Source organism: Malania oleifera, chromosome 2 (assembly GCF_029873635.1).
Source record: "Malania oleifera isolate guangnan ecotype guangnan chromosome 2, ASM2987363v1, whole genome shotgun sequence".
Classification (NCBI taxonomy): domain Eukaryota; kingdom Viridiplantae; phylum Streptophyta; class Magnoliopsida; order Santalales; family Ximeniaceae; genus Malania; species Malania oleifera.
In genome coordinates this window covers 25,312,615-25,337,482 of record NC_080418.1, presented here as the reverse complement: position 1 = coordinate 25,337,482, position 24,868 = coordinate 25,312,615, and the positions used below count along the sequence as shown (strand labels likewise).

Genomic DNA, 24,868 nt, shown 5'->3' with positions numbered 1-24,868 from the left:
CCAAACTATGCCACATCTTTATTTTATTTTCTCTATATTTAATAACATTAGCAAATTATATTCTTAAAACCGTTGCCCGCATCAATCCCACCGACACCGGCCGTTATCAGGTAGGCTAGACTGGTAAGGCCACGAAAAGTGACGGAGATGGGTTTTCCAATTAAATATCGACACGTAGCCCCACACGCATGGGCCGCCAATCAATTGGGCCTCAACAACCACCCAGTCCATCACTAGCCCATTGGATCAGCGGCACGCGTTCACTCATTAAATGCTTTGGAATCTTATCTTCGTACCCAAAGACAGAAACCCCACCCGCCGGTCACTGTTCCAACGTCACGGCCCTATCAGGACTTCCAGCTCACTTCCCAGTACGCCCTTTACTCCTTGTCTCCTCCCAGATTTCCATTGTTCCATTTCAAACCCTAACCCTGCTACTCTTTTATACTCTTCTCTGCAACTCCACCCTCAAGAGATCTCTCCTCAGACGCAGCACACTGGGTTGGTCTTCAATGAAGTAATGTAAGGTTTGATTTTGGTTTCCCACAATGGTTCAGGCGTGGTACGAGCAGAGTCCTCGGAGGGTTCCGAAGAGGGTCTGGTTAGGGTTCCAAAAGTCTCTGGGCGTCCTCGTGGGTGGAAATCACACCTCCTCCAGGTTTTGCACTCGCTAATCATCTTCTTGTTTTTGATTTTCTGGGTCAATCTCTCTTTGCATTCTCTGATTTTTCCATTTGAAAAATCCAAGTTTGGATTTCGGAAAATAAGTGATCTTTTACTCGCGATTGTTCATCGAAAGACCTGAATCTGCGACACAAGCGAGGTGGGAATGGATTTCAAGGCCTTGAAATGGCAAATCCTTCACGGCTCATTGGCCAGACGTTTGTTGCTTCGAGTTTTCTTGGTTGCACTTGCCATGGCGATATTTCCGTTTGTCCTGATTGTCCGCGATGTCTGGGCAACTGAACCTCTTATTTCGAACTATGATAATTGCCCGGTGGACGATGACCCGAACCCGCATTTGTTTCCGGGTGGGTTTGTGAAATCAACCTCATCTTTCGCACTGACACTTTTTGGGTCATCATCGTCAATGCCGTGTGAGGAAAATGAGAATTTGACAGTCAGTGTGTTTAGAGAGCTAATGGGCAAGAACTTGTTGGGTTCTGGTTCTAAAGTTTTATGTGTTGGAGAGGGATCAGCCTCTGCTGTCTCGTCATTGCGAGTATTGGGCGTTTCCAATGCTTTTGGGGTCCATAGACACCCCTTCTTCTCCCTCTTGCAAAGCCGCTTTGTTTACAAGCTTGGTTTCGAGGACAATTCCTTCGATTTTGTGTTCTCCAGAGCTCTTGATAGGGTTTCTGTTCCTGCCCTCTTCGTGCTCGAGGTTGAGCGTGTTCTGCGACCGGGTGGCATTGGTGCTTTGCTTGTGGGTGCTCGGGATTTGTACTCCGGTAGCTTGGTAAGGTCTGCCACCCCTGTTTCCTCATTCCTCAAAAGCTCGGATATTTTGCAGGTATGTGGCATTAGTTCCTTCACTCTGGTTGTTTTCAAGAAAAGATTTGACAGTGTTGGCTACTTTGAGTGGTATCATCTGCCCTACGAGTGCCCATCAGTTACAAACAACCAGCCATTTATGAAGCACATTGAGCCTCTTGTGAAGAAAAGCCCCGGAGAGCACGAAACAAAGATTTCATATTTACCCAAGTTCGTGGATTTTTCATCAAGGAACAGGCTTATATATATTAATATTGGTGCAGGGGAATATTTGAACTCTAGCATTGCAAATTGGCTCAGGCCCTTCTATCCCACACCACCTCAAGCTTTCAATGTCTATGTCATTGATCATAACACTTCTGCACTCTCATCTTATGTGAAAAAACCAGGTACCACCTTTGTTTATCATCCAGGCCTAGCGGGAAGTAAGGCCACTGCCAATGCCAATTCTGGCAGGGATGATTGGATTATGCCTCCGGATGATGAGTTTGATTTCATTAACTGGTTTAAGAATACAGTGGCTGCTGGGGATTTTGTCATCCTCTTGATGAATGCAAGAGCAGAAGAGCTGAAACTTCTATATGAACTGTTTGAAACCGGATCAATATGCCACGTTGATGAGCTATTCCTTCGCTGCTCAGACAGTGTAGATTGCAAGAATTCGTTGTGCGGAGACTGCATGAGCCTCCTCAAGAGTCTCAGGAGGAGTGGTATCTTTGTCCATCAGTGGTGGGGGGACTAGACCTCCATCTCAAGTTTATCCATGGTGGAGAAAAATAAATCAAGGTGAGAGTGTGGATTGAACATTTGATCTACAGACTCATCTTTGTTGAACTATCTTTCATTCTGCTTCATGTTTAGGTGTGTATGTTTAACATCCGCTCATATAGATTGTGGATGATATTTGCATGTGGTTTCTAAGTATGCCGACTAGGCAATAAATAATTGTGGCTTTGTGTTTCTTATTATTGCTTTTCCTTTTAAGTAGGGAATATATGAGATTATGAAGTATGCATCAAAAAGCTACACACTGTGATTTAAAATCTCGGTATCTTCAAATTTTTTAAGGTAAAATTGAAACTAACCCTTGAGATTTTTTTTTTTTTTTTTTGAATATGATACTAAACCACTGAATTTTCTGACAAATCCCTAACACTATACTTCTTTTTTATTTTTGACAAAAGCAACCTTTCATAGTCTAGTTAGTCATAGTTAAAAAATAGTTTGTCCCATTAATTAAATCTATTTTTTCATCCATTCATTCAAAATATGTGTTCCATTCCCATAATAAATTAAGACTCAAATGCAATAATAAGTGTTTGCTGAATATGAAAAAATATATGACTCATAAAATATTTATGCATTCTTGTATATCTATAGTAGTATAATTAATATGACCAATGTAGGTAGGTTCATAACATATAGAAACATTAGTTGATGTTTTAGAAATCACCACAAGTTATTAACATAAAATCTATTAAAACTTTAATAATCTATATATTTCAACTGAGGGTTTGGGAATGCTTGTTTCGTGACAAAGGGAATTAATCTTGAAGAAATTCCAAGAATTGCAGAAGAGGAGGGGAAATTTGGAGCTGCTATGGAGGGTTCATACGAAGTTGGAGAAGTGGTCAATCTAGGGACTTATAGGCTTGTTGCACCATGCCTGGGACATAGAATTTGAAGAATCTTCACAAATATTTCCATTAGACCTAGTATAGATGGTGTTTCAAGTGATATGCTGGTAAAGCAACCTGACATAAGACGTGTATATTTGTTGATTTTGTGTATTGGGGCTTGGACTTAGGCCTTTTAATTTAAATCAGTGTGAATTTGATTGAAATTCAATGTAATTTTGTATTATATATTTTGGCTCAAATCACACAAATTTATGTGATGCTTAAATTTCATGCTCTCAAATGTAGGGTGAAAGTTCAATATAATTAATTTGGTGTAAAATTTTTTCAAGGGCCACGAACCTAAAGATGGCGTCAGATTTGAATTAAATCATCTTACTGGAGAGGCCATAAGTTTGGAGTTTTTTTTTAGGGTGGTGGTCTGATTACTTCAAATTCTCAGAACATAATCTGTCGAAGGCCTATGGAGTTGGAAGTGGATTCGAGTTATATCCAAATGGTGGTTCTCCCAAGGGACATGTCAATAGGGCGATGAGCTCTGAGTTGGAGGTCAGATTATTTAGAACTGGCTGGAGTTGGGTTTTGGGTTTGAATTAAATCCTCCCCAGAGCCATGAGTATGTCTCGAATAACTTAAAATTCTCCAAATGGCCATGACCTTGCAATTGGGAATCAAATTTGAACTAAATTCTTCTAAAGGCCATGAGCTTGGAGTTGAAGTCAGATCCCTTAAATTAGCATTAAGAGCAAGGAAATTAAACAATTTCATTGATCTTTCATGTGTTAAAAAGAGAAGCTTGCAAAAATTCTGGCTAACAGGGAGTTGAGATGCATCGATAATGGATATGCTAATGAGTGTGTATGGGTTAAGATGGATAGGATTAGGGCTGCAAATGACCCAAGCTGAGCTTTAGTGTGCTCGGACTCAGCTCATTTGCAGGTTTGAGCTTGGGTTCAAGCTCAAATTTTATGAATGCTCTAATAATAATAGTTTTATCCGTCCCTTTTGTTTGGGCTGGGAGTTATGTCTTTCTCCTTGGGCAATTGGGCAGCATTAGACTCTTAGGATTGAGTCAACTTAATGAGTTCATTATTGAACTCTTTTTAATGAGCCTAACAAATGAGTCCATTTGAGTTAGTTATCGAGCATATTACAAGCCGAGGCGAGTCGAGCTCGGTTGTGCTCATGCTCGGCTCCTTTACAAACTAAGCTTAAAAATTGGGCTTGAGACTTGGTCATTGAGCCTTTATCGAGCTGAGCTCCATGAGTGACTTGATTGGTTTGCAACACTAGGTAAGATTAAATTTATGGGTTGGATTATTTGTAACCCATTAATCTATGACCTTTTTAAATAAAATATTTGACCAATTTAATTTATGACCCATACTTATTTAGACATAATTCAACCCATTTACTGATTTAATTTTAAAGCATATGAAACCAATTGTCGAATATCAATGAAACTTATAACTACAAATATCATTATTTCCACATCTTTTTGCTATCTTTGAAGGTTATTAGTTATGTAATTATGTATAAGCATGCATACATATTAATTAGTTTGTATAACTAACCCCAACTAATTGTGTACATCCAACTAATTGCGCACATCCATAATTGCATGTGTGTGTGTATTTAAATTGAGGTGTTCATAATTGAAAAATTATGTGTATAGATTTCTGAATTATACTATTGATTTCATAATTATTATATAGTTTAATTTCAAAAGAAAGTTGTAGCAATACTATATTTACGTACATATCTATATAATTACAGACATATCTTAATCAACTAATTACGTATTTATATACATGCGTGCATGCATACTAATTGGTTCGCACAAACGAATTTAACCAATTGTGTACACTCATTATTGCAGAATTACATACACTTATAAGCAAAATAAATCAATTATGTATAAACCAATTTATCAATGCATTCCCCAACAACCATTCATAGTAAATCCCTTCAATGGTTCCAACAAAAAGTCCTCCAGATGTTCTTCTGATAATGGAAGGTCAACCTGAGCTGCTAACCCTCTCCATCCTTCTGTGTATTCCCTGAAATTATCTGATGCCTCCTTCTCCGTGTTCTATAAGTTGAGACAGTTGGGAGCAACATATAGATTAAACTTGTACTGCTTCAGGAATTTGTTGGCTAAGTCCTTCCAATTTTGTATGCTACATCTTTTCAAAGAGGCATACCATTTTAATGCTGAACTCATGAGATTTACGTGAAAAATGTGGATGAGCAAATTTTCATCCTTGCAGTAATCGGCCATTTTCCTTGCATACATTTTCAGGCGGGTCTTTGGCTACCCAATTTGGTCATACTTGTCAAAGTCGGGCATTCTGAACTTGGGTGAAATTTTTAAGCTTGTGAACAAATAGAGGTCCTCAAATTACATGTTCTGAACTATTCTTAATTGTTCTTCAATGAAATCCATGCGTTCCTTATAATATTTCAGTTGTTCACTTTCATTATCAGGCTCTCCTTGTTCCCCAATGGGATATTGTTCAGCTTGGTTCTTTGATTGTGGAAGGGGACTTACATGGTTCATCGGTGCCTTGCCTTTGCTCAACAATGCCAATTCTTTCACTGTTTTCTCCAACATTCCAAATTGTTGGTTGTTGGCATGAGACTTCTTGTCTTGTTGCAATTTTGGTAGATCCATACTTAGGACTCGGACTTGGAGGAGGAAGAAGCAACGAGGAATGGGATGGGTTTTCCTAAACACAAACAGAACTAAGAGATTATGTATTAAGAAAGATAGAATATAAATGGGGGGATGAGTTAGCACAAATTACATAACAAATGTGCAAGTATGCAAAAATGAATGAGGTTTTAGATCATTATGTTCACTTAGATTGCACAATATCTTGGTTTTGATTTCATATCCCATACAAGGGCTTTTGATCCACATGGGACGTACTACTGTGTTTCGTGAGTACAAGGAGTTCACTATGTTGGCCCTGGAGTAGAGTCTAGAGGGGAGAGGGTGAATGGATTTTTTTGCGTATTTAGGCTTTCCTTTACAAAATATAAAATCTTGGCAAAAAGCAAATGATTATATCACAATATATAGAACATAAAACATGTACAAGATATAAATTAAAGAGTATAGGGAAGAAAAGCTTAATATCGTTGTTTAATGTGGTTTGACTCCTTGCTTACATTGATGCCTTGAGTCACACCCAAGGTTTCCACAATCCACTATAACCTTCTTCACCGGTAGAGAAGTCTTTACACGTTCATGTACAAGATATAAATTAAAGAGTATAGGGAAGAAAAGCCTAATACCGTTGTTTAACGTGGTTTGACCCCTTGCCTACATCGATGCCTTGAGTCACACCCAAGGTTTCCACAATCCACTATAACCTTCTTCACCGACAGAGAAGTCTTTACACGTTGCTCACCCAAAGTCGCAAGGTTCACCAAGAATCCTTGCAATTCGGTTCACCAAGAACCTTCAACCATGGTTCACCAAGAACCGTTTGCAATCCAGTTCACCAAGAACCTTTTACAACTTGAAGATGAAATACAAAATAGTGCTTTTTGAATGAGCTGATATTTGATACAATGAAAGCCTCACAAATCTCTCAAAGTAATGAATCACAACTAGAATAAAGAGTAAGAGAGATGTTGAGTACAAGGCTAATGAACTAAAAGGAAGTGTGTTTGGGAATAATGTATAATTACTAAAATCAATGTTTAAACAAGTCTTGGGACTTATATTTATAGGCAAAATGGGTTACTAGCCGTTTTATGGTCGTTGGACTTGTAAAATAATTGTTTACTTTGAAAACTAACTGTTTATATCGTTGGGGCTTGAATCCTAACACAAGCCATTGATTGTTTGACCCAATTAGTCGACTGTTTGCTTCAATTAGTCGATTGATTATCCCAATTAGCTGATTGTTTCAGCTGGGCTACATTCTGCCCGAAATCGTCGACTGATTACCCCAATCAGTTGACTGATTGCCCAAATCAGTGAAAGTCTCCAATAAGAAAGTTGTGAGATTTTTTCTTAACTTTTCATAGATACTAAGATTGCCCTTTTTGGAGTTTTCTAACAAAAGTTATGCTCCAAATAGTGAAGGGTGTTCATAAAATTTGAGAGGTGCATAACTGAGGTTTTAAACCCAACCAAGACCAAGTTTTTAAAAGATTATAACACTAATATGATTTAAAACTTGTCCCATATAAAAATACATTTGAGCAAAGGTATTTTTATAAAACTCTTTGTTTTGTATTTGAAAACTATTACTCTCAAACTATGAAAAACTTATTTTTCATTTAAGTGATATCTTGTATGCTCGTATGAACTAATATGCATATGCAATTTGCTCAACTCTTGCTCAGTAATCATGCGTGAAACAAAAATGCAAGAGTTACAACAAATACTACCTCAAACACTCCTCATTACATATGATTCTACATTAGCTTCTTTGGATGTGCTTAAGTTCTTCCAAGTGAGTGTCCTTTCGATCTTTCCTATTTGAACGTCTACTCGGTCCGATCTTTGCCTCTGATTCAGTACCTTCATGTATTTGTCATATGTACCCGTACTTAACGTGATTTGCAAAGATAAGATATACTTGAAATAAAAAATATGTTAAAATCATCAAAACACATTAAATATGATTATGTAGCCACTAAAGCTAACAATCTTTCCTTTTTGATGATGTTTCACCTACTAAGATTTTACTTGATTTTTGCATTTGAGTTTGTACTTATCATAACTTGATATGTAAAGATTAGTTTACCTAAAACCACTAATGAGTTGTTATCATCAAAACATGACAATTAAGATTATGTAGCCACCAAGGCTAACAATCTCTCATTTTTTGATGATGAAAAACCATTGATATTCTTACAGGATATAATTTACAAGATCCCCCTTAATTTATGCATATTGTTGAATAAGATGAAAATTTTACTCCCCTTACTATATGCATATAAGGCATAATTAAATCATTTAACTAGATATTTCATATCACTGGAGCTTTATAACACACAATACAAAAATTTGAAAGTTCTTTCCTTTCATCACATAATTGCAATTTAAAAGACTCATTCCATTCATATAGAATTGTAATTTAAACATCAAATTGAACTTTCATCAAGATTTACACAAAATAAAAAATCAAACAATTTCACACCAATTTTATTTCTCCCTCTTTGATCATCATAAAAAAGAGAGGCACTATTTATTTATCTTTAAAATGCTCTAAAAGCTTATTAAGACTATTTCTCCATGCTATTGAACGAGCATTAACCCTTGTTCTAAGTTGTCTAGACATGTGGTAATTCCATGTTGGTGAGGCGAGTATGTATTGAACCAAAAACGTCAACCTGCCTCGATTGATTTTAGTCGATAGTTTTCTCAGAAATCGTCGACGGTTTGGTGCAGAACCAAACCATTTGTTTTGCCTAGATTGGTTCCATACTTACTCATGAATGATGATTTCTAATAATACAAAACTCTATTTGATTTATCAAAGGTTGAGAGCTGATAAAGAAGTATGGGTAAAGACTCTTATATAAAGATTAATAGTTAACAATGAATAAATAAGAGTACTTAGAAGAAATTTTTCTTCTTTTTGAATCAACCATAAGTTGGTGAATGCTTGACAACTAATTGCATTACACAACATATTGATGCCTATGGTTGAGTATGGGTTTCTTTGATAAGAATGAATGTTCATTTGGAGAACCCATTATTGCTTTGAGGTTTTGATAAGATGAATCTCTTGTTTATTTAATGTTGCCACGAGTGAGTATAAGGATCCAAAAGGTTTCATCTTATGAAGTTTCATATTTGATTCTCAAAGCGACACTTTACTTGATCCATGTGAGTTAAGGATGATTACCAAGCCAGTTCATCACTTTGCAATATTAGCAGAGCCTTCCAACATTGCCATTGCAGAGGATAGATTCTTACAGTTTCCTCTAAGAGTTAAAGACGTTGATTCTGATTATGTGGAAAGCTAGAAGCTCTAGGATATGTCTATATAAACATAGCAGAATATATTATGTTGGATTTTTTTAAGCATTTTGTTGAGTGCTTGAAGCTTTTGTTTGAGTAAATATCTCAACAAAGTGAATCTTAGATAAGAGGTTGATAAGTCCTATGTTAAAAATAACCTCTTCATGAATTACTTTGATATTACTTCTAGATCAGCATCCAAATAATGAGTCATATATTTGTTGACAGGGGATGCTTATCAGATTTGAGTATAGCTGGAGAGCTATTTGCTAATTCAGTACTTGATTCCAAAGTAACTATAAGTGGACATTATTAAAATAAGCATAATATTTTCATGCTTGTGCATTAAGCATGATAAATATGTCCTTAGTATTTGGCAATGAGCATTCAAGGATATATGAGGCTATATTTAACAATGTTGTAGATAATAGGAGACATGTTCTCCTAATTAGCCACTAATGGGAAAGTGCTATAAACTAAGTTTATGCTCATAATTTTGAGCAAGAATATAATACTACGAATAGATAAAATTGATTGTGATTTGTTAATCCATTTGGAAGAGAACGCTTTTTTATTAATAATGGTTAAGAGTTTTCCCATAGGTCAAGCATAGAGGGAATTCTCTATCTCGAGTCAATATAGTTAAGAATCCCTAGTAGATACTTCTAAATGATCCTGATGGGATATCTTTTGGTAAGCACTAGTAGATTATTGTTAGAAAATTTTTAGTAGTAGGGTTTTGCTATATTATTTGTGATGACTTGAATTTTCATTATGAATGCCCTTGAATTTGGATCACGCATTCAATGTCAATGCTCCAAGATGAGTTTAGGGTTGGATGCAACGTAGTACCTATGATGTCATGAAATACTCTCCCAAAAACTCAATCCAAATTAAGCATATATCATCAAAAACATATTATGTGACTAAGGAGGACATCTCCTGTCTATAAGAGATGGATTTACCTATCATAGCATGCTTTTGAACCTTTATTCAACACTTAAGTTATTCATATCAGAATTATAAGGTTTCTATTTTCCCCCAAAAATCTATTCCTAAAGAACAAGCCTGAGTAAAGAGCTTGTGAGGTTGTGCATACTACTTCATCCCATAAACTATAGCTAATTCTTTTTAAAATAAATTAACCAATCAACAATGATAAATACAGTTGATAGATCATGTTGGATTTATCATTTGAACTCATCATATTGGCTTAAATCGTTAAAGTCCCCAGTGTACTAATCAAGTATTTATTATGCGTAAATTGGGATTTTTAAACCTTGAGCGCAAACTTAGTCATCACAATCCGTTTTTACCTAGGTGTAGTTAAATCTATCTAAATCCTATTAACTAATCCTAGGTTCTAAGGAAGTAATATTTAAAAAATCATGTAATTCTTTTTGGTATCCATTCTTCCTTAGGGTCCCAAAGGGTTTGTCTTCTTAGCTACCCATACTAGCTTCCTTTCTTTGCCTCTAGCATCTCTAAAGGGGCAATTGTAACAAATATGACCTTTTCTTTCACAATACAAACAAATTTTGTTTGTGTCTAAGGGGTTTGACTTATTTGCCCTATTTGATAAGGCATAAAAATTAATATGACCATGGGAATTATAAGAGGACCCATAATTCAAACCCTTTTTGTAGAATTTATTTCTTTGGGTTCTTAAGAATTTATTGGAGTTTTCTTTCCTTCTTGTAAATTTGTCAATAGTTTTACCATGATCTTCATCTTTATTTTTTAAGAGAATATTTTCTTTTAAAAATATTTTCAATTTGAATTTTCAAATTTCCTACTTCTATTTGAAAAAAACTCACGGTCTTTTTGAGAATTTGAGATAAGCTCCTCATTTTTATTTTTAAGAGAGGTATTTTCCTCTTTTAATGCGGAACAAAGGCAAGGTTCATTTTGTTTGCATTTTGACAATTTTTCCTCTAGATTTTTGTTCTTTCTTTTGATCACAACTAATTCATTATATATTTTAGCACATGTGTTCCTTAATTCATCATAAGAGGGAGCATAATCATCCTCATCAGAACTTGCTTCCTCTTGTTCGTCAGCCATGAAGCAAGAATGCGCTTCTGTCTCATTTTCATTATCAGTGGATAATCCTTTGATTTCATCCCAAATAGTAGCATTCAAGGCATTATAATCTTCTTTTCAAAATTTCCCTTTGATTTTGTTTAAGGGACAATTTGTAATTGTATGCCCAACCTTCTTGCAATTGTAGCACCTAATGGTATCATTTTTGCTTGTTTCCTCTTTTTCAGTTTGCTTACTAAATTGTCGTCGTTTTACTAGGGGAGGGGGTGAATGAACTTTTTTTGCGTATTTAGGCTTTCCTCTACAAAATATAAAATGTTGGCAAGAAGCAAATGATTATATCACAATATATAGAACATAAAACATGCACAAGATATAAATAAAAGAGTGTAGGGAAGAAAAGCTTAACACCGTTGTTTAACGTGGTTCGATCCCGTGCCTACATTGATGCCTTGAGTCACACCCAAGGTTTCCACAATCCACTATAACCTTCTTCATCAGCGGAGAAGCCTTTACATGTTGCTCACCCAGAGCCGCAATGTTTACCAAGAATCCTTGTAATTCGGTTCACCAAGAACCTTCAACCATGGTTCACCAAGAACCCTTTGCAATCCGGTTCACCAAGAACCTTTTACAACTTGAAGATGAAATACAAAACAATGCTCCTTGAATGAGCTGATATTTGATACAATGAAAGCCTCACAACTTTCTCAAAGTAATGAATCACAACTAGAATAAAGAGTAAGAGAGATGTTGAGAACAAGGATGATGAACTAAAATGAAGTGTGCTTGGGAATAATGTATAATTACTAAAATCAATGTTTAAACTAGTCTTTGGACTTGTATTTATAGGTAAAATAGGTTACTAGCCGTTTTATGGCCGTTGAGCTTGTAAAATAATTGTTTACTTTGAAAATTAGCCATTTATAACCATTGGAGCTTGAATCCCCACACAAACCGTCAACTGTTTGATCCAATTAGTCGACTGATTACCCTAATTAGTTAACTGTTTCAGCTGGGCTACATTCTACCCGAAACCGTCGACTGATTACTCCAATCAGTCGACTGATTGCCCAAATCAGTGAAAGTCTCCAACAAGAAAGTTGTAGGATTTTTTCTTAACTTTCCATAGATACCAAGATCGTCTTTTTTGGAGTTTTCTAGCAAATGTTGTGCTCCAAATAGCAAAGGGTGTTCAGGAAATTTAAGAGGTGCATAATTAAGATTTTAAACCAAACCAGGACCAAATTTTTAAAAGATTATAACACTAATATGATTTAAAACTTGTCTCATATAAAATACATTTGAGTAAAGGATATTTTTATAAAGCTCTTTGTTTTGTGTTTGAAAACTATAAGTCTCAAACTATGAAAAATTTATTTTTCATTTAAGTGATATCCCATATACTCGTATGAACTAATATGCATATGCAATTTGCTCAACTCTTACTCGGTAATCATGCGTGAAACAAATTGCAAGAGTTACAACAAATACTACCTCAAACACTCCTCATTACATATGATTCTACATTAGCTTCCTTGGATGTGCTTGAGTTCTTCCAAGTGAGTATCCTTTTGATCTTTCCTACTTCAATGTCTACTCAGTTCCATCTTTACCTCTGATCCAGTACCTTCATGTATTTGTCATTTGTATCTGTACTTAACGTGATCTGCAAAAATAGGATACACTTGGAACAACAAATAGGTTAATATCATCAAAACACATTAAATATGATTATGTTGCCACTAAGGCTAGCACACTACTTTAAGCTGTCATGCAATACGAGGATATAATGACCCCTCATTTTTATTGCAAACTCCCTAGTGTCCTAATAGTTACCTATGAAGATGATCCTTTATCCTATAGATGTTAGGGATAGGGGGTTACTAGTGTAGAGTTCCAACTCTACTTGGAACTCTAAATGTTCTTAGAATGTCCTCACTGTCGCCAACACATGCTAGTAAGCCCCCAATCCTCAGTCATTAAAAGCTACGAATGGAAAAGGTTCAATTTGAGTAAGGATATTTTCATAAGGCTTATACGAGGGAAGATGCCTTATGGAGGTCTTATTATTTCTTATCTCTCCTAATTCCTAATAGGTGTGAGTCTAGGTGTAGATATCGTGCAGTGTTAGTGTGTATAGTGTGTGCAGAGAGCAAATGCAAATAAAAATGAATAAAAACAAGATAATTCTACCAAATAGAGGAATAACTAATCTAGAAAAGGTGAAAAAAATTTAAAAAGAAAATTAATTACACATATATACTAAAGTACATGCTAAAATCATAGGACATATAAAGCTAACTACCAAACAAATCATACAATTACTTCATAACAAATACACATAAAAGGAAGACAACATATACAAGCGACTTGACTCTCAAAGTGTCCCCAATAGAGTCGCTAAGTTATCGATGTAAAAAATCTCTTAGTTTTGTGCAATAAGCCTATATCACTACTCGTCAGCAATATGTCATCGACATACAAAACCGGGAATATAACCTTATTCCCACTGGCCTTATGGTATACAAAATCATCAACCGAATTTACCTTAAAATCATACGAGATGATTATTTGATGAAACTTGTGATACCATTGACAGGAAGTCTGCTTGAGCCCATAGATGGATTTTTTTTTATAAAATTTGCAGACTATATTTTCGGGATTTCCAGAAATAAAATTTTCAAGTTGCACCATATAAATCGTTTCATCAATGTCACCATTGAGAAACGCCGTCTTTACATCCATATAATGAAACTCTAAGTCTAAATAAGCCACCAATACCATTATAATCCTGAAAAAGTATTTTGATGAAACCGGAGAGAAAGTCTCTTTATAATCAATGCCTTCCTTTTGAGTGAATCCCTTAGCAACTAGACGTGCCTTATATCTCTTAATATTACCCCTTGAATCCCTCTTGGTCTTAAATATCCATTTGCAACCAATGAGCTTTACACCTTTGGGTAATTTGACGAGATCCCAAATGTCATTTGCTTTTATGGAATTCATCTCATCATTCATGACATCAGTCCGCTTATGAGAATTAGAACTTTGTTTAACTTCATGGAAGTTGATTGGATCATCTTCCACCACACCTATGTCAAACTCATGTTCTTGGAGAAAGACAATATAATCATCCGAAATCGAACTTCTCCTTTCTCTAGTGGATTTCCTTAATGGCATCACTTCTTGAGATTGTTGAGTTTGCTCTTCTGGAGAAATATCCTCATTTTGTGTAGGGAGTACAATGATATTGTCTTGTATTGTTTCTTGAATAGGTTCAATAGCAATACTAGGAAGAGAAATAAATTCCTCCTCAAGGATAATATCCCTAACCTTATCTCCCCCCACAAACTCAACTTCCTCAAGAAACCTGGCATTTCCCTTCTCAAAGAAGGTCCTTGTCGAGAAATCATAAAATTTATAACCCCTTGACCTTTCAGCATACTCGACAAAGTAGCAGCTAATTGTCCTTAGGTCCAGTTTTTTCTCATTAGACCTATAAGGCCTAGCCTCAGCTAGACAACCCCAAATGTGTAAATTCTTAATACTTGGTTTTTTGCCAGTCCAAAGTTCATAAGGAGTTTTAGCTACTGCCTTGCTTGGCACCCTATTTAGTATATATACTGCAATCTTTAGTGCTTCTCCCTGGAGAGATTCTGGTAAAGAAGAATGACTAATCATATTTCTTACCATGTCCTTAAGAGTCATGTTTCATCTCAGCAACACCATTCATGTTATGTTTCCCTAGCATGGTGTACTCTGATGATACTGCATTCCTCTAGGAATTTAGCAAAGGGTCTTGGACGTTGTTCTCCTGATCTGTCATATCTACCATAGTATTCACCACCATGGCTAGATTTGATGTTCTTAATTTTCTTGCCTAGTTGGTTCTCAACTTCGGCTTTGAAAGCCTTGAATATGTTCAGAGATTATGACTTCTCATGTATCAAATAAATGTATCCATAGCAAGAGTAATCGTCTATGAACGTGATTAAATACTGCTATCCATTCTAAGAAGCCGTAGGGAATGGACCATATATATCAGTATGTATCAGTTTTAAGACACCTGAGACTCTATTGGCACCTAAATTCCTTTTGTTTGTCAGTTTCCCTTTAATACATTCCACACAAACTTTAAAGTTTGTTAAGTTAAGGGGTCCCATAATTCCGTCTGACACAAGCCTTTCTATTCTTTGTTTAGAGATATGTCCTAACTACTTGTGTCCTAAGGTGGTGGAATCCTCCTCAATTAATTTGCATTTAGTACCTCGTGAACTAACATGCAAGGACTCATTATTAGAGGCAATAGTATCCAACATATATAAATTGTCAACCAAAGATCCTGTTGCAACCATATTTGAATACTAAAAAAGACAAAATTTATTATTTCTGAAAGTACATGAATAACCATATTTGTCCAATACAGAAATTGAAACCAAATTCCGTCTAAAAGACGGTACCACATATGTCTTTTCCAAATCCAAAATACAACCGGATTTAAATAACAATCTAAATGTTCCAATTGCCTCAACTTCAACTTTATTGCCATCACCTACGTAGATGAATCTTTCAGCATCAATCGGCTATCGGCTTCTTAGGTAGCCCTGCATTGACACACTTATGTGAGTAGTAGCACCCAAATCTACCCACCAAGTATGTAAAGGTACTATAGCCAAATTAACTTCAGAACAAACTAAAGTTAGAAGCATACCTTTCTTTTCCCGCCAAGCGGCGTAATTGGGACAATCCCTTTCAAGGTGTCCTCCCTTCCTGCAGAAGAAGCAACCAAATTCTTGGTCTAATTTCTTTTGTAGTTTTTCTTGGGATGTCCCAATTGCAACATCCTTATCCTTCTTCCTTTTATTATCCTTCGAGGAAGTTGATAAGTGAGCACTTTCTATCTTCTCTCATTTAATCCTTTCCTCTTCTTGCATGCAATAAGCAATGAGCTCATTCAAAGTCCACTTATCCTTCTGAGTGTTATAACTCATAGTGAACTAACTGTATTATGCAGGAAGGGAAATCAAAACTAAGTGCACGAGCAAGTCATCAGTGTAGAGACCCGAAAAATAGAAGTAAAAAAAAATAATAAAGAAAAGAGGAAATTTGGTTTGTTGTAGACAAATCCGTCGACGGTTTTGTGAAGTTTAGGAAAACCGTTGTCGGTTTTGAGTTACCGTGGCTCAGTAAAGGTAAAACAGTAAAAAGAGGTTTGGTTAAAAACCAAACCGTCGACTGTTTCCTCTGGGCCAACAACTTATAAATAGGTTCTAACTCATTTTTTTTAAGGAAAAATTCATTCTCACACACCCACACACACACACACACACTCTCTCTCTCTCTCTCTCTCTCTCTCCTTATTTTCTCCCTGAATTCAGCCCGAATCGACTAATAAACACCATTTCGGGATCCTGACGTCATTTCTCTGTGGTTTAACCGAAACAAATCAATTGTTTAGGGATCTTAGGCACCACTCTAGTGAAAAGGTAAGGGGAATAGATTTTGTTAGTAATTTCAAAAAATTTAACTGATTAAATTGTAGTATTTGATTATATGAAATATATATATGATTTTCAGAGTATAAATGACTGTGTATCGATTATAAATGACTGTGTGCTGATTTCGGATGGTTGTGTGCTGATTATTAAATGACTGTGTGCCAATTACAGATGGCTGTGTGCCGATGATAAATGGTTGTGTGCCGAGTTATGAAATAATGATTTTGTAAGGAGTTATGAAATGACATATTTTATATAGAATTGTGATTTTATCATATTTTATCCAAATTGATGAAAATGTGATAATGTTACAGTTTAACTATAATGTATTTTATGGTAGTAGAACCCTGATGGACTGGTTCAGATTGAGAGCACGGTACCGTTGCTAGTATGATGTGTCAGTGCAACCACACTGCTCAGACAGGGTGTTGGTAATGGAAGTCGATTTGGCTTGCGAAGAGTTATTGATCGCCATTGGGTCCAGACCAGGCTGCGGTAGGCAAATCATACGACAGACCTAGTAAATTTTGACTTAGCTTGGTAGGCCAGCCAATGCTAAGTCTTGCCTTTAGGCCGCATAACCTAATCATGTGGGGTGATTACATGATGGTTATATGATCGTCCATTTATGGATAATTTCTTATGTATATACGTATATGATGTTTCAATTATTGTAGAAAATTATGTATTATGATGCAATATGTTTTAAAAAGGAAATATGTGTTTTCTCATATATACATAAGTGTGAGTACAGATTACATGTTTTATCAGTTAAAGTAATTATTTAAATGGATGTGTTTTTGGGAATATTAAAACTCATGTTGCTACACTGATAATAATCTATTCCATCTTACTGAGAAGTGTCTCACTCCAATAACTTTAAATATTTCAAGAAATCTAGGAAGTCGGACGTAGCGAGCTTCTAAGAGAGAGAGAAACCTAGATATTGTAGTTTAGGGTAAGTATTTGCGAGGTAGGGTTATGTTTTGTGTGTACTTTGGGATATAGTATGGATTTTTGGGGAAAATATGTATTCTTTTTTGATGATATTAGAACTCTGGTATTGTGTCTAGGGATTGTATATTTTATATTTCCGCTGTTTGGCTATACATTGGATTATGGGCAGGTGTGCCCGGTATCCCACTTTGGGGAAGGGTGAGCTTTGTGATGGTATCAGAACAGATTCATTTTATATTTATAGCAGTATACATGTTGGGTCACTACAGTTTGGTATTAGAGCATGTTTATATAGTAGAATTTTACTAGATCATTACAGTTGTGGTATCAGAACATATTTATGGTAGAATTTTATAGGGTGTGACTGTTTGATATCAAAGTCTAGGTTGTTAGGTTCTGTAGACTTTAGCGGATGATAATACTAGAGTATAGGAATGAATTCTGATAAGGGTAGGCAATGGGTAGATGGAAATCTTGGGTTGTGGTTTCGCAGCTTGGAGGCATGAGCCCATTGATGGTCTTCTATGGTTTTCCTAAGATGACGGTTTCAGGAAAATTACGGCAAACCATTGACAGTTTTTGCTTATGTGCAGAGAGACTAGAGCTTGAGATGTTAGTTGGTTGGATAAATTGCAATTTTGTGATGATTTGAGGCTTGATCCTTGAGATGGTTAGGTATATATATATATATATGAGAAAAAAGGATTAGTGAAGGATTTCTGGTCAAACCATTTACGATTTTATGTGGTAGGTACAAACCGTCGACGGTTTTCTCAAAACAGGCTCTTGGGATCTCAGGTTTTCCATCGACAGTTTTAGAGGTCTTAGAAAAACCGTCGACAGTTTTGTGTCTAAGTTGTGTGTTAAGGCTTATATTGAGAGTGTGGATGTTAAATTGTTTTCTTAGTTAGATAATTATTTTAGTCACCTTAAGATATTGAAATTCTAAGATGGTTTTCTGTCCTATTTTCAACATGGACCTAGGGAATAATAATAATGTGAATGTTGGAGGTAGTAGCCACGTGGGGGCTTCCAGTATGGGTGGCAGCGATTCAGATTAGGTAATACGAAGTGTAGTTCAATAGGTTATGGCGAAAATAACATGAAATTTCAGGGAACAAGGTTGCCTACCAGTTGAGCAGGGCTGCACCATAGAGCAGTTCACTCGGATGAATCCCCTAGCTTTTTTAAGTGATGTGGACCCAATTATTGTAGAGAATTGGGTATAGGAGATTGAGAAGATACTAGTAGTACTACACTGCACTGATGAACAGAAAGTTCTCTATGCTGCATTCAAGTTGACGGGTGAGGCCGAGCGATGGTGGTTAGCGGTGAATCTACTGGAGCAGCAGAGGTTAGTATCCATATCACTGACTTGGGATCATTTTAAGGAGATCTTCGACGATCGGTACTTTTGCACCTCTGTTAGGGATGCTAAGGTGGAGGAGTTTCTGAACCTGAACCAGGGCCATATGATAGTGCAGCAGTGTGCCGTCAAGTTTGTGGAACTATCTCGCTTCACCCCATACATGATCCCAGATGAGTCTAGAAAGGCGCGGAGGTTTGAAAGGGGCTTGAGACATGAGATATATGAGCAGGTGGTGGTTCTACAGGTGCGAAATTTCTCATGGCTGGTGGATAAAGCCACCGTGGCAGAGACGAGTCGACAGAGAAGCACAGCGCTGCAAAGCCAGAGAAAGAGACCCACGCCTCCTGGTTTTCAAGCAAGTACCAGTCAAGGTCAGTGGAAGAGAAACAATGTGGGCCAGCGGCAGGTAGTCAGACATCGAGTTCCTCAGGGTATTCCAGCACTCCCTCTTTGTCTTAGGTGTTACAGGAGATATACAGGGGAATGTCGGGCTAGAGTGGTGGTCTGTTATCGATGCAGGAGACCTGGCCACATGGCACGAGATTGTCGTGCGCCATCGTGCAGTGAGAGCCCACATCCAATAAATTTTAAGGGAGGTAATCAGGCACCCTAAAGCGATCATCAAAGGAACACCACCTAGGCACAGGTGTATACACTTATGCCGGGAGATGCAGAGGACGCCAGTGATGGAGTGACAGGTACTATTTCAATTTTGTCACATAAAGCTGTTGTGTTGTTTGATTTAGGGGCAACAAATTTGTTCTTAGCTCAAGGATTTGTCAAATTATGTGGGATGAAAGCTCAACCACTGGATGTCAATTTATCAGTAGCCACATTGACAGGAACCGTGGTGGTATGTAGGAGAGTACTCAAATATTTTCCAATCAGTATTTAGGGAAGGATACTGCCTGCTAATCTGGTGGTCCTCGACATGCATGGATTTAAGGTGATTCTGGGGATGGACTGGCTAGCTTCTAGTTATGCCAGTATTAACTTCTATAATAAAGAGGTAGTGTTCAGACCTCTAGGGGAGTAAGAATACAGATTTGTTGGGACGTGCGTGCGCGCCTCACCACAGATACTGTAGCGCCCCGAACCCGAAACCAGGGTCCGAAGTATTAATTGAAATATATCTCTGTTACCACGTGTTCATTTACTTGAACCTAGCTGTATATCAGTTACACAGTGGAAATAATAACAATTCTTCCATAATATACCAGAGTTTCTACATCTATATACATCTCAAAACATAACCCAACATCCAGTATTCACAAACATCTACAACTTTGAAAACATAAATATATTTCAACCATATTACAACCCTAAAATTATAACCATAGTTTATACCCTCCCTTTCTTTCAGAAATGCTATACTAGCCTCAAGCTTTCTATGTGAAGGTCCTAAAAAAGATAAATTCAACTATCGGGTGAGACACATCTCAGTATGGAAGGAATATATTAAATCAGTGTGTGACAAACATGAGGTTTAAATACAACATAAATGTATATTCATTATTTTCAAATAAGCCACAATTATGAAATCATTCTCTGTTCCTACTCATACACATACAAAGGTATTTTACCAATGAGAGTTCCCAAGGATAGGGGTGATAACCCGCCCATACAAGTAGCACTCCTCTGCTTTGATACTTGAAGCAACCTACAGTCACAATTGAAGTATATAAGGGCACTTACCTTACTTAGTAAGCCCTCAGGTGGTTAGTTTATCTTGTACTCACACATTCATACAAAGATTTATTGGTGAAGTTCCCGAGAATAGGGAATAATACCCGCCTATAAAAGTAGCTTCCCTCTGCCCTAACACGTTATGCAGCCTATAGCTACATCTAATACCTATCAAGGCGCACGCCTTTCTCAACAAGCCCTCGGACGAAGAGTATACCCCGCCCCAAATACAAGTAATACTACTATATTTAATATTGATAATACCTTACTACATTACTCTTTATGTTGTTATCACTGTGCCATTCATTACACTCACTTTCATATTCTATATTCACGTGTCGCATATTCATCATCTCTTTCTATATTCATGTTTGTTTTCACATATTTTGTTTTCAGGTCATTTTCGTCTGCTGTTCTTATATTTAATTGTTTCCATAAATGCCATTTCCATATCCATTGTTCTCATATTATCCATGGTTAAACTTACAATTTTGCGTTTAGAACCCTTTATACCAGTAATAAGTCCTAATCATGCTTCTGCCCTATGATGGGTTGTGCGGCCCAAAGGCTGGACTTAACCCTGGTTGGCCTTCCAGAGTTAAATCAACCACATTCTATAGTCTGTAGGAATGATTGGCTGTTCCCAAACTGGTCTAGACTCCAGGGGGACGCTACCCTTCCCAACATAATCGACCATCCCCTCTCCACTCTCTATCTAAGACGTGTGGGTGCACTAGCGCTACCATACATATCCGCAACAGTACTGTGCCCTTTTTTGGTCTACCAGAGTTCTCAAACCATACATTATAATTTAACATTATCGAACACATTAAAAATAATTCATATTACCTTTTAATTCTCAATACATTTCCAGTATTTCCAGCATCTCATACGTATATAATAATTTAACACATCAACTTCATTTTTCTTATGCCACACAATTTAACAACATATTTCATACATTTATTGTAAAATAAGTCAACCCATATTCATCATTTATATATAGAAAATATACATTTATTCTCTTACACAATTAACTAGAAAATCTGCCATTTTAACTTTCCATTTTCACAAATAATATCTAATACCACAGCCCTAAGCTCAGAAATTTACAATTTAAACGGTTGGCATTTTAGAATCCACATGAAAATCATATACATATATACATAATATTTCCATTTTTCTCTAGTTATTTCCTTAAAAATCATAATTTAATATATTCCCCTTACCTGATTTCTCGAACTATGCCAACAGGAACCCCAGAATGATGCTTGTAGCGCTCACCCTAACCCTGAATCAAAAACCCTAGTTTAATTAGATAAACCCCAAATAATCTATTATTTCAAAATTTTCTCGACCTATAAATTTCAAATAAATATTAAAAATCATAAAAACTAGGAATCTAAACCCTTACCTCAACTTTGGAGCGTTTACCGAAAAACTCAGTTTAGAAATCTGCTTCGATAGATGTGTAAAGAATCTCCCCTAGAACATCGTAGCGGTCTCCATTTGTCGATTCGGGCTAAATCTGGGTCGAAATCTTAGAGAGAAGGCAGAGGAAACATTTTCAAGAGAGAAAATGTAAGGAAAAATGAATTTCTTCACAAAGAAACTTCATTGGATCCTTTTATACGCAATGTTGTCACGTGACTTCGTCGACGAGAAGACATGATTCGTCGATGAACCATAGAAGGGACTTCGTCGACAAGAGGATGTGTTCGTCGATGAAACTTAAAATCTGAAATTCATTCACTTAGGATCTCTTCGTTGACGAGGGACTGAACTTCGTCGACGATCTCTAGAAGAACACTCGTCAACGAAGACAGGAGATTCGTCGACGAGGTATGCTATTCTTTTCATTTCAAAATTCCCCCTTTTCCCTTATTATTTATTTATTTATTATTTTATTATCTTTCCTAATTATTTTAATAGTTATAATTTCATGGGTTTTTATAGATACTGTTAGCTATGTAGGAAAAAATGTTTCTTTTGGAAGGGTGTCAGGGTTACCTGGCTTGTGTGAAAGAGGCATCGATGAAAGAGCTAAAGTTAGAGGATATCTCAATAGTAAGAGATTTCTTGACGTGTTTCCGAAGGACTTATCGAGGTTACCTCCTGAGCGTGAGGTAGAGTTTGCTATCGACCTATCTCCGGGAATAGCGCCGATCTCTGAGGCTTCGCACAGAATGGCTCTAGCGGAGTTGAAAGAATTGCAAGAACAATTACATGAGTTGTTGGACAAAGGATTTATCAGGCTTAGTGTGTCGCCCTGGAGAGCATTAGTGCTTTTCATGAAAAAGAAAGACAGGTCAATGAGAATGTGTATCGATTACAGGGAGATAAACAAATTGACAGTTAAGAATAAGTATCCACTACCCCATATTGATGACCTATTTGACCAGCTCTAGGGAACACAAGTTTTCTCTAAAATTGATCTTCGATCCGGATACCATCGTATGAGGGTCAAGGCGGAGGATGTCCCGAAGACTACGTTCCGAACTAGCTATGCCCATTATGAATTCTTGGTTATGCCATTCGGTCTGACTAATGCTTATGCTGCATTCATGGACCTGATGAATTCTTAATGCCGTGATTACGTACGATATGTAAGAAATTATAAAATATGTTTATGTCAAATATTATTCTGAATTACGAAACAGTTATGTTTTAATATGGAATGTATTATATGTTATCAGAATCCGGATGGTTTAGTTTAGTTTTATGAAACATGGTACCGTAACTATATGTTTATGATTATGAATATGTTAGTGCTACCACACATCTTATGTAGAGTGTGGGAGATGGCAGTTGATGTGGTTTTATGGGAGTGTCGTAGTTCCCCTGCTAGATCGACACAGGTGGAATAGGCCCATCATACTTACAAACTTATGTTTGACTTAGCATGATCGGCCAATCATTGCTAGGTCTCGCCTTCAGGCTGCACAACCCTGTCATGCGGGGGGTAAGACATGACGATAGCTAACTAACTATCTATCCTAGGTAATAAGTTATGTATGATATGATTATATAAGATGATTTATCAATACAAAATATATGCTATGTTATGATAAACCATGATATATTCAAGTATGATACAACTGTTATACGAGTTACGAATTATGTACTGTTTTTATGTATATAACGAAAAATGCTTATATTGCTACACATTGATATTAATTTGTCTCTCTTATTGAGAGGTGTCTCACCCCAGCATTACAAACATTTAAGGAAATCCAGGTAGGAGGGCGGATAGAGCCTCGCAGTAGTAGAAGAGGATTGGACTACCCTATTTGTAGGGTAAGTGGATGAGTTAGGGTCTTGGGTGGAGACCCTAGGGGTACTTTTCGGTCTTTTTGGTGGATGACTGTATGTATATCTATATGACAGATTTAGTAGAACTCTGGTGTGGTTTTTGATATTTATGACATGTATATGATTCTATGTTTCCCGCTACTTAGGTATCAGAGTGTTATGACAGATATATCCTTAGTACCCATGAGTCCAGGTTGATCACGTCTATGATTGCTGAGCAGGATTATTACGTATGTTATTATTTGGAAAAGGAAAGAAAAGAAAAAAAATATTAATATGAAAAATAGGGAGGTCATTACAGTTTGGTATCAGAGCCTAGGTTGTTAGGTTTTGTAAACTTTAGAGTGCAGCAAAAATAATACTAGAGTAAAGGAAAAAGATTTTAGGTTTTGTTCTGTAGTTTAGAGGTAGGGCTTCTGTGATGGTTTCTGTGTCTTTCCTGGGGTAATAATTTCAGGAAAGTCATAGTAAACTATTGCCGAGTTGTGTTTTTAAAGTGGAGGACTAAATCTTGAATTAATATAAGGATGTCAAGATAGAGAGAGAATATTTGAAATTTGGTTAGATATGTAAGTTATAAGGATGGGGTCCCTAAGCTATGTTTATTATCTTTTCAGGATGGACCCAGGTAGTGGCAGTGCTCATGGCAGTGGTAATGAGGTTGGAGGGCCCTCAGGTGCAGGCGAAGCTGATTCAGATGCAGTATTACACAGTATGGTTCAGCAGGTCATGACTGAGATTGTATGGAGCTCTAGAGAGCAGGGAAGCCCATCTGCAGGGCATGGGTGCATGATAGAGAAATTTATCAAGATGATCCCTCCGACATTTTCAGGAGGAGCAGATCTTGTAGTCGCCGAAAACTGGATGTAGGAGATAGAGA

At 36.6% G+C, this 24,868-nt stretch overlaps 2 protein-coding genes across 10 annotated transcripts in view; both read left to right on the top strand.

Annotated features, from left to right (window-relative positions):
• Positions 1-305: 305 nt before the first annotated feature.
• Positions 306-24,868, top strand: part of LOC131148986 (uncharacterized) — a 38,547-nt gene continuing 13,984 nt past the window's right edge. For 2 of the 9 annotated variants that reach the window (XM_058098982.1, XM_058098981.1), the window contains exon 1: positions 328-2,280. In XM_058098982.1, the coding sequence (XP_057954965.1) occupies positions 830-2,236 (1,407 nt within the window). In that variant the 5' untranslated portion in view covers positions 328-829 and the 3' untranslated portion in view covers positions 2,237-2,280. Of the gene's footprint in view, positions 2,456-3,034; positions 3,400-24,868 lie in introns of those variants that run through there. The other 7 variants (XM_058098988.1, XM_058098987.1, XM_058098984.1 and 4 more) reach the window with 7 other exon arrangements.
• On the top strand, positions 18,079-23,261 carry LOC131148096 (uncharacterized). The gene is made up of 4 exons (XM_058097830.1): positions 18,079-18,237; positions 18,851-19,586; positions 22,633-22,958; positions 23,085-23,261. Exons 1-4 carry the CDS (start codon positions 18,079-18,081, stop codon positions 23,259-23,261), a joined length of 1,398 nt encoding a protein of 465 aa, XP_057953813.1.

Coding starts and splice junctions, on each gene's coding strand:
- LOC131148096 (XM_058097830.1), top strand. CDS start 18,079: ATGGGTAGATGGAAATCTTGGGTTGTGGTTTCGCAGCTTGGAGGCATG. Junction 18,238..18,850: donor GACTAGAGCTTGAGATGTTA/GTTGGTTGGATA, acceptor AATTGGGTATAG/GAGATTGAGAAGATACTAGT. Junction 22,959..23,084: donor TGTCGCCCTGGAGAGCATTA/GTGCTTTTCATG, acceptor GACCAGCTCTAG/GGAACACAAGTTTTCTCTAA.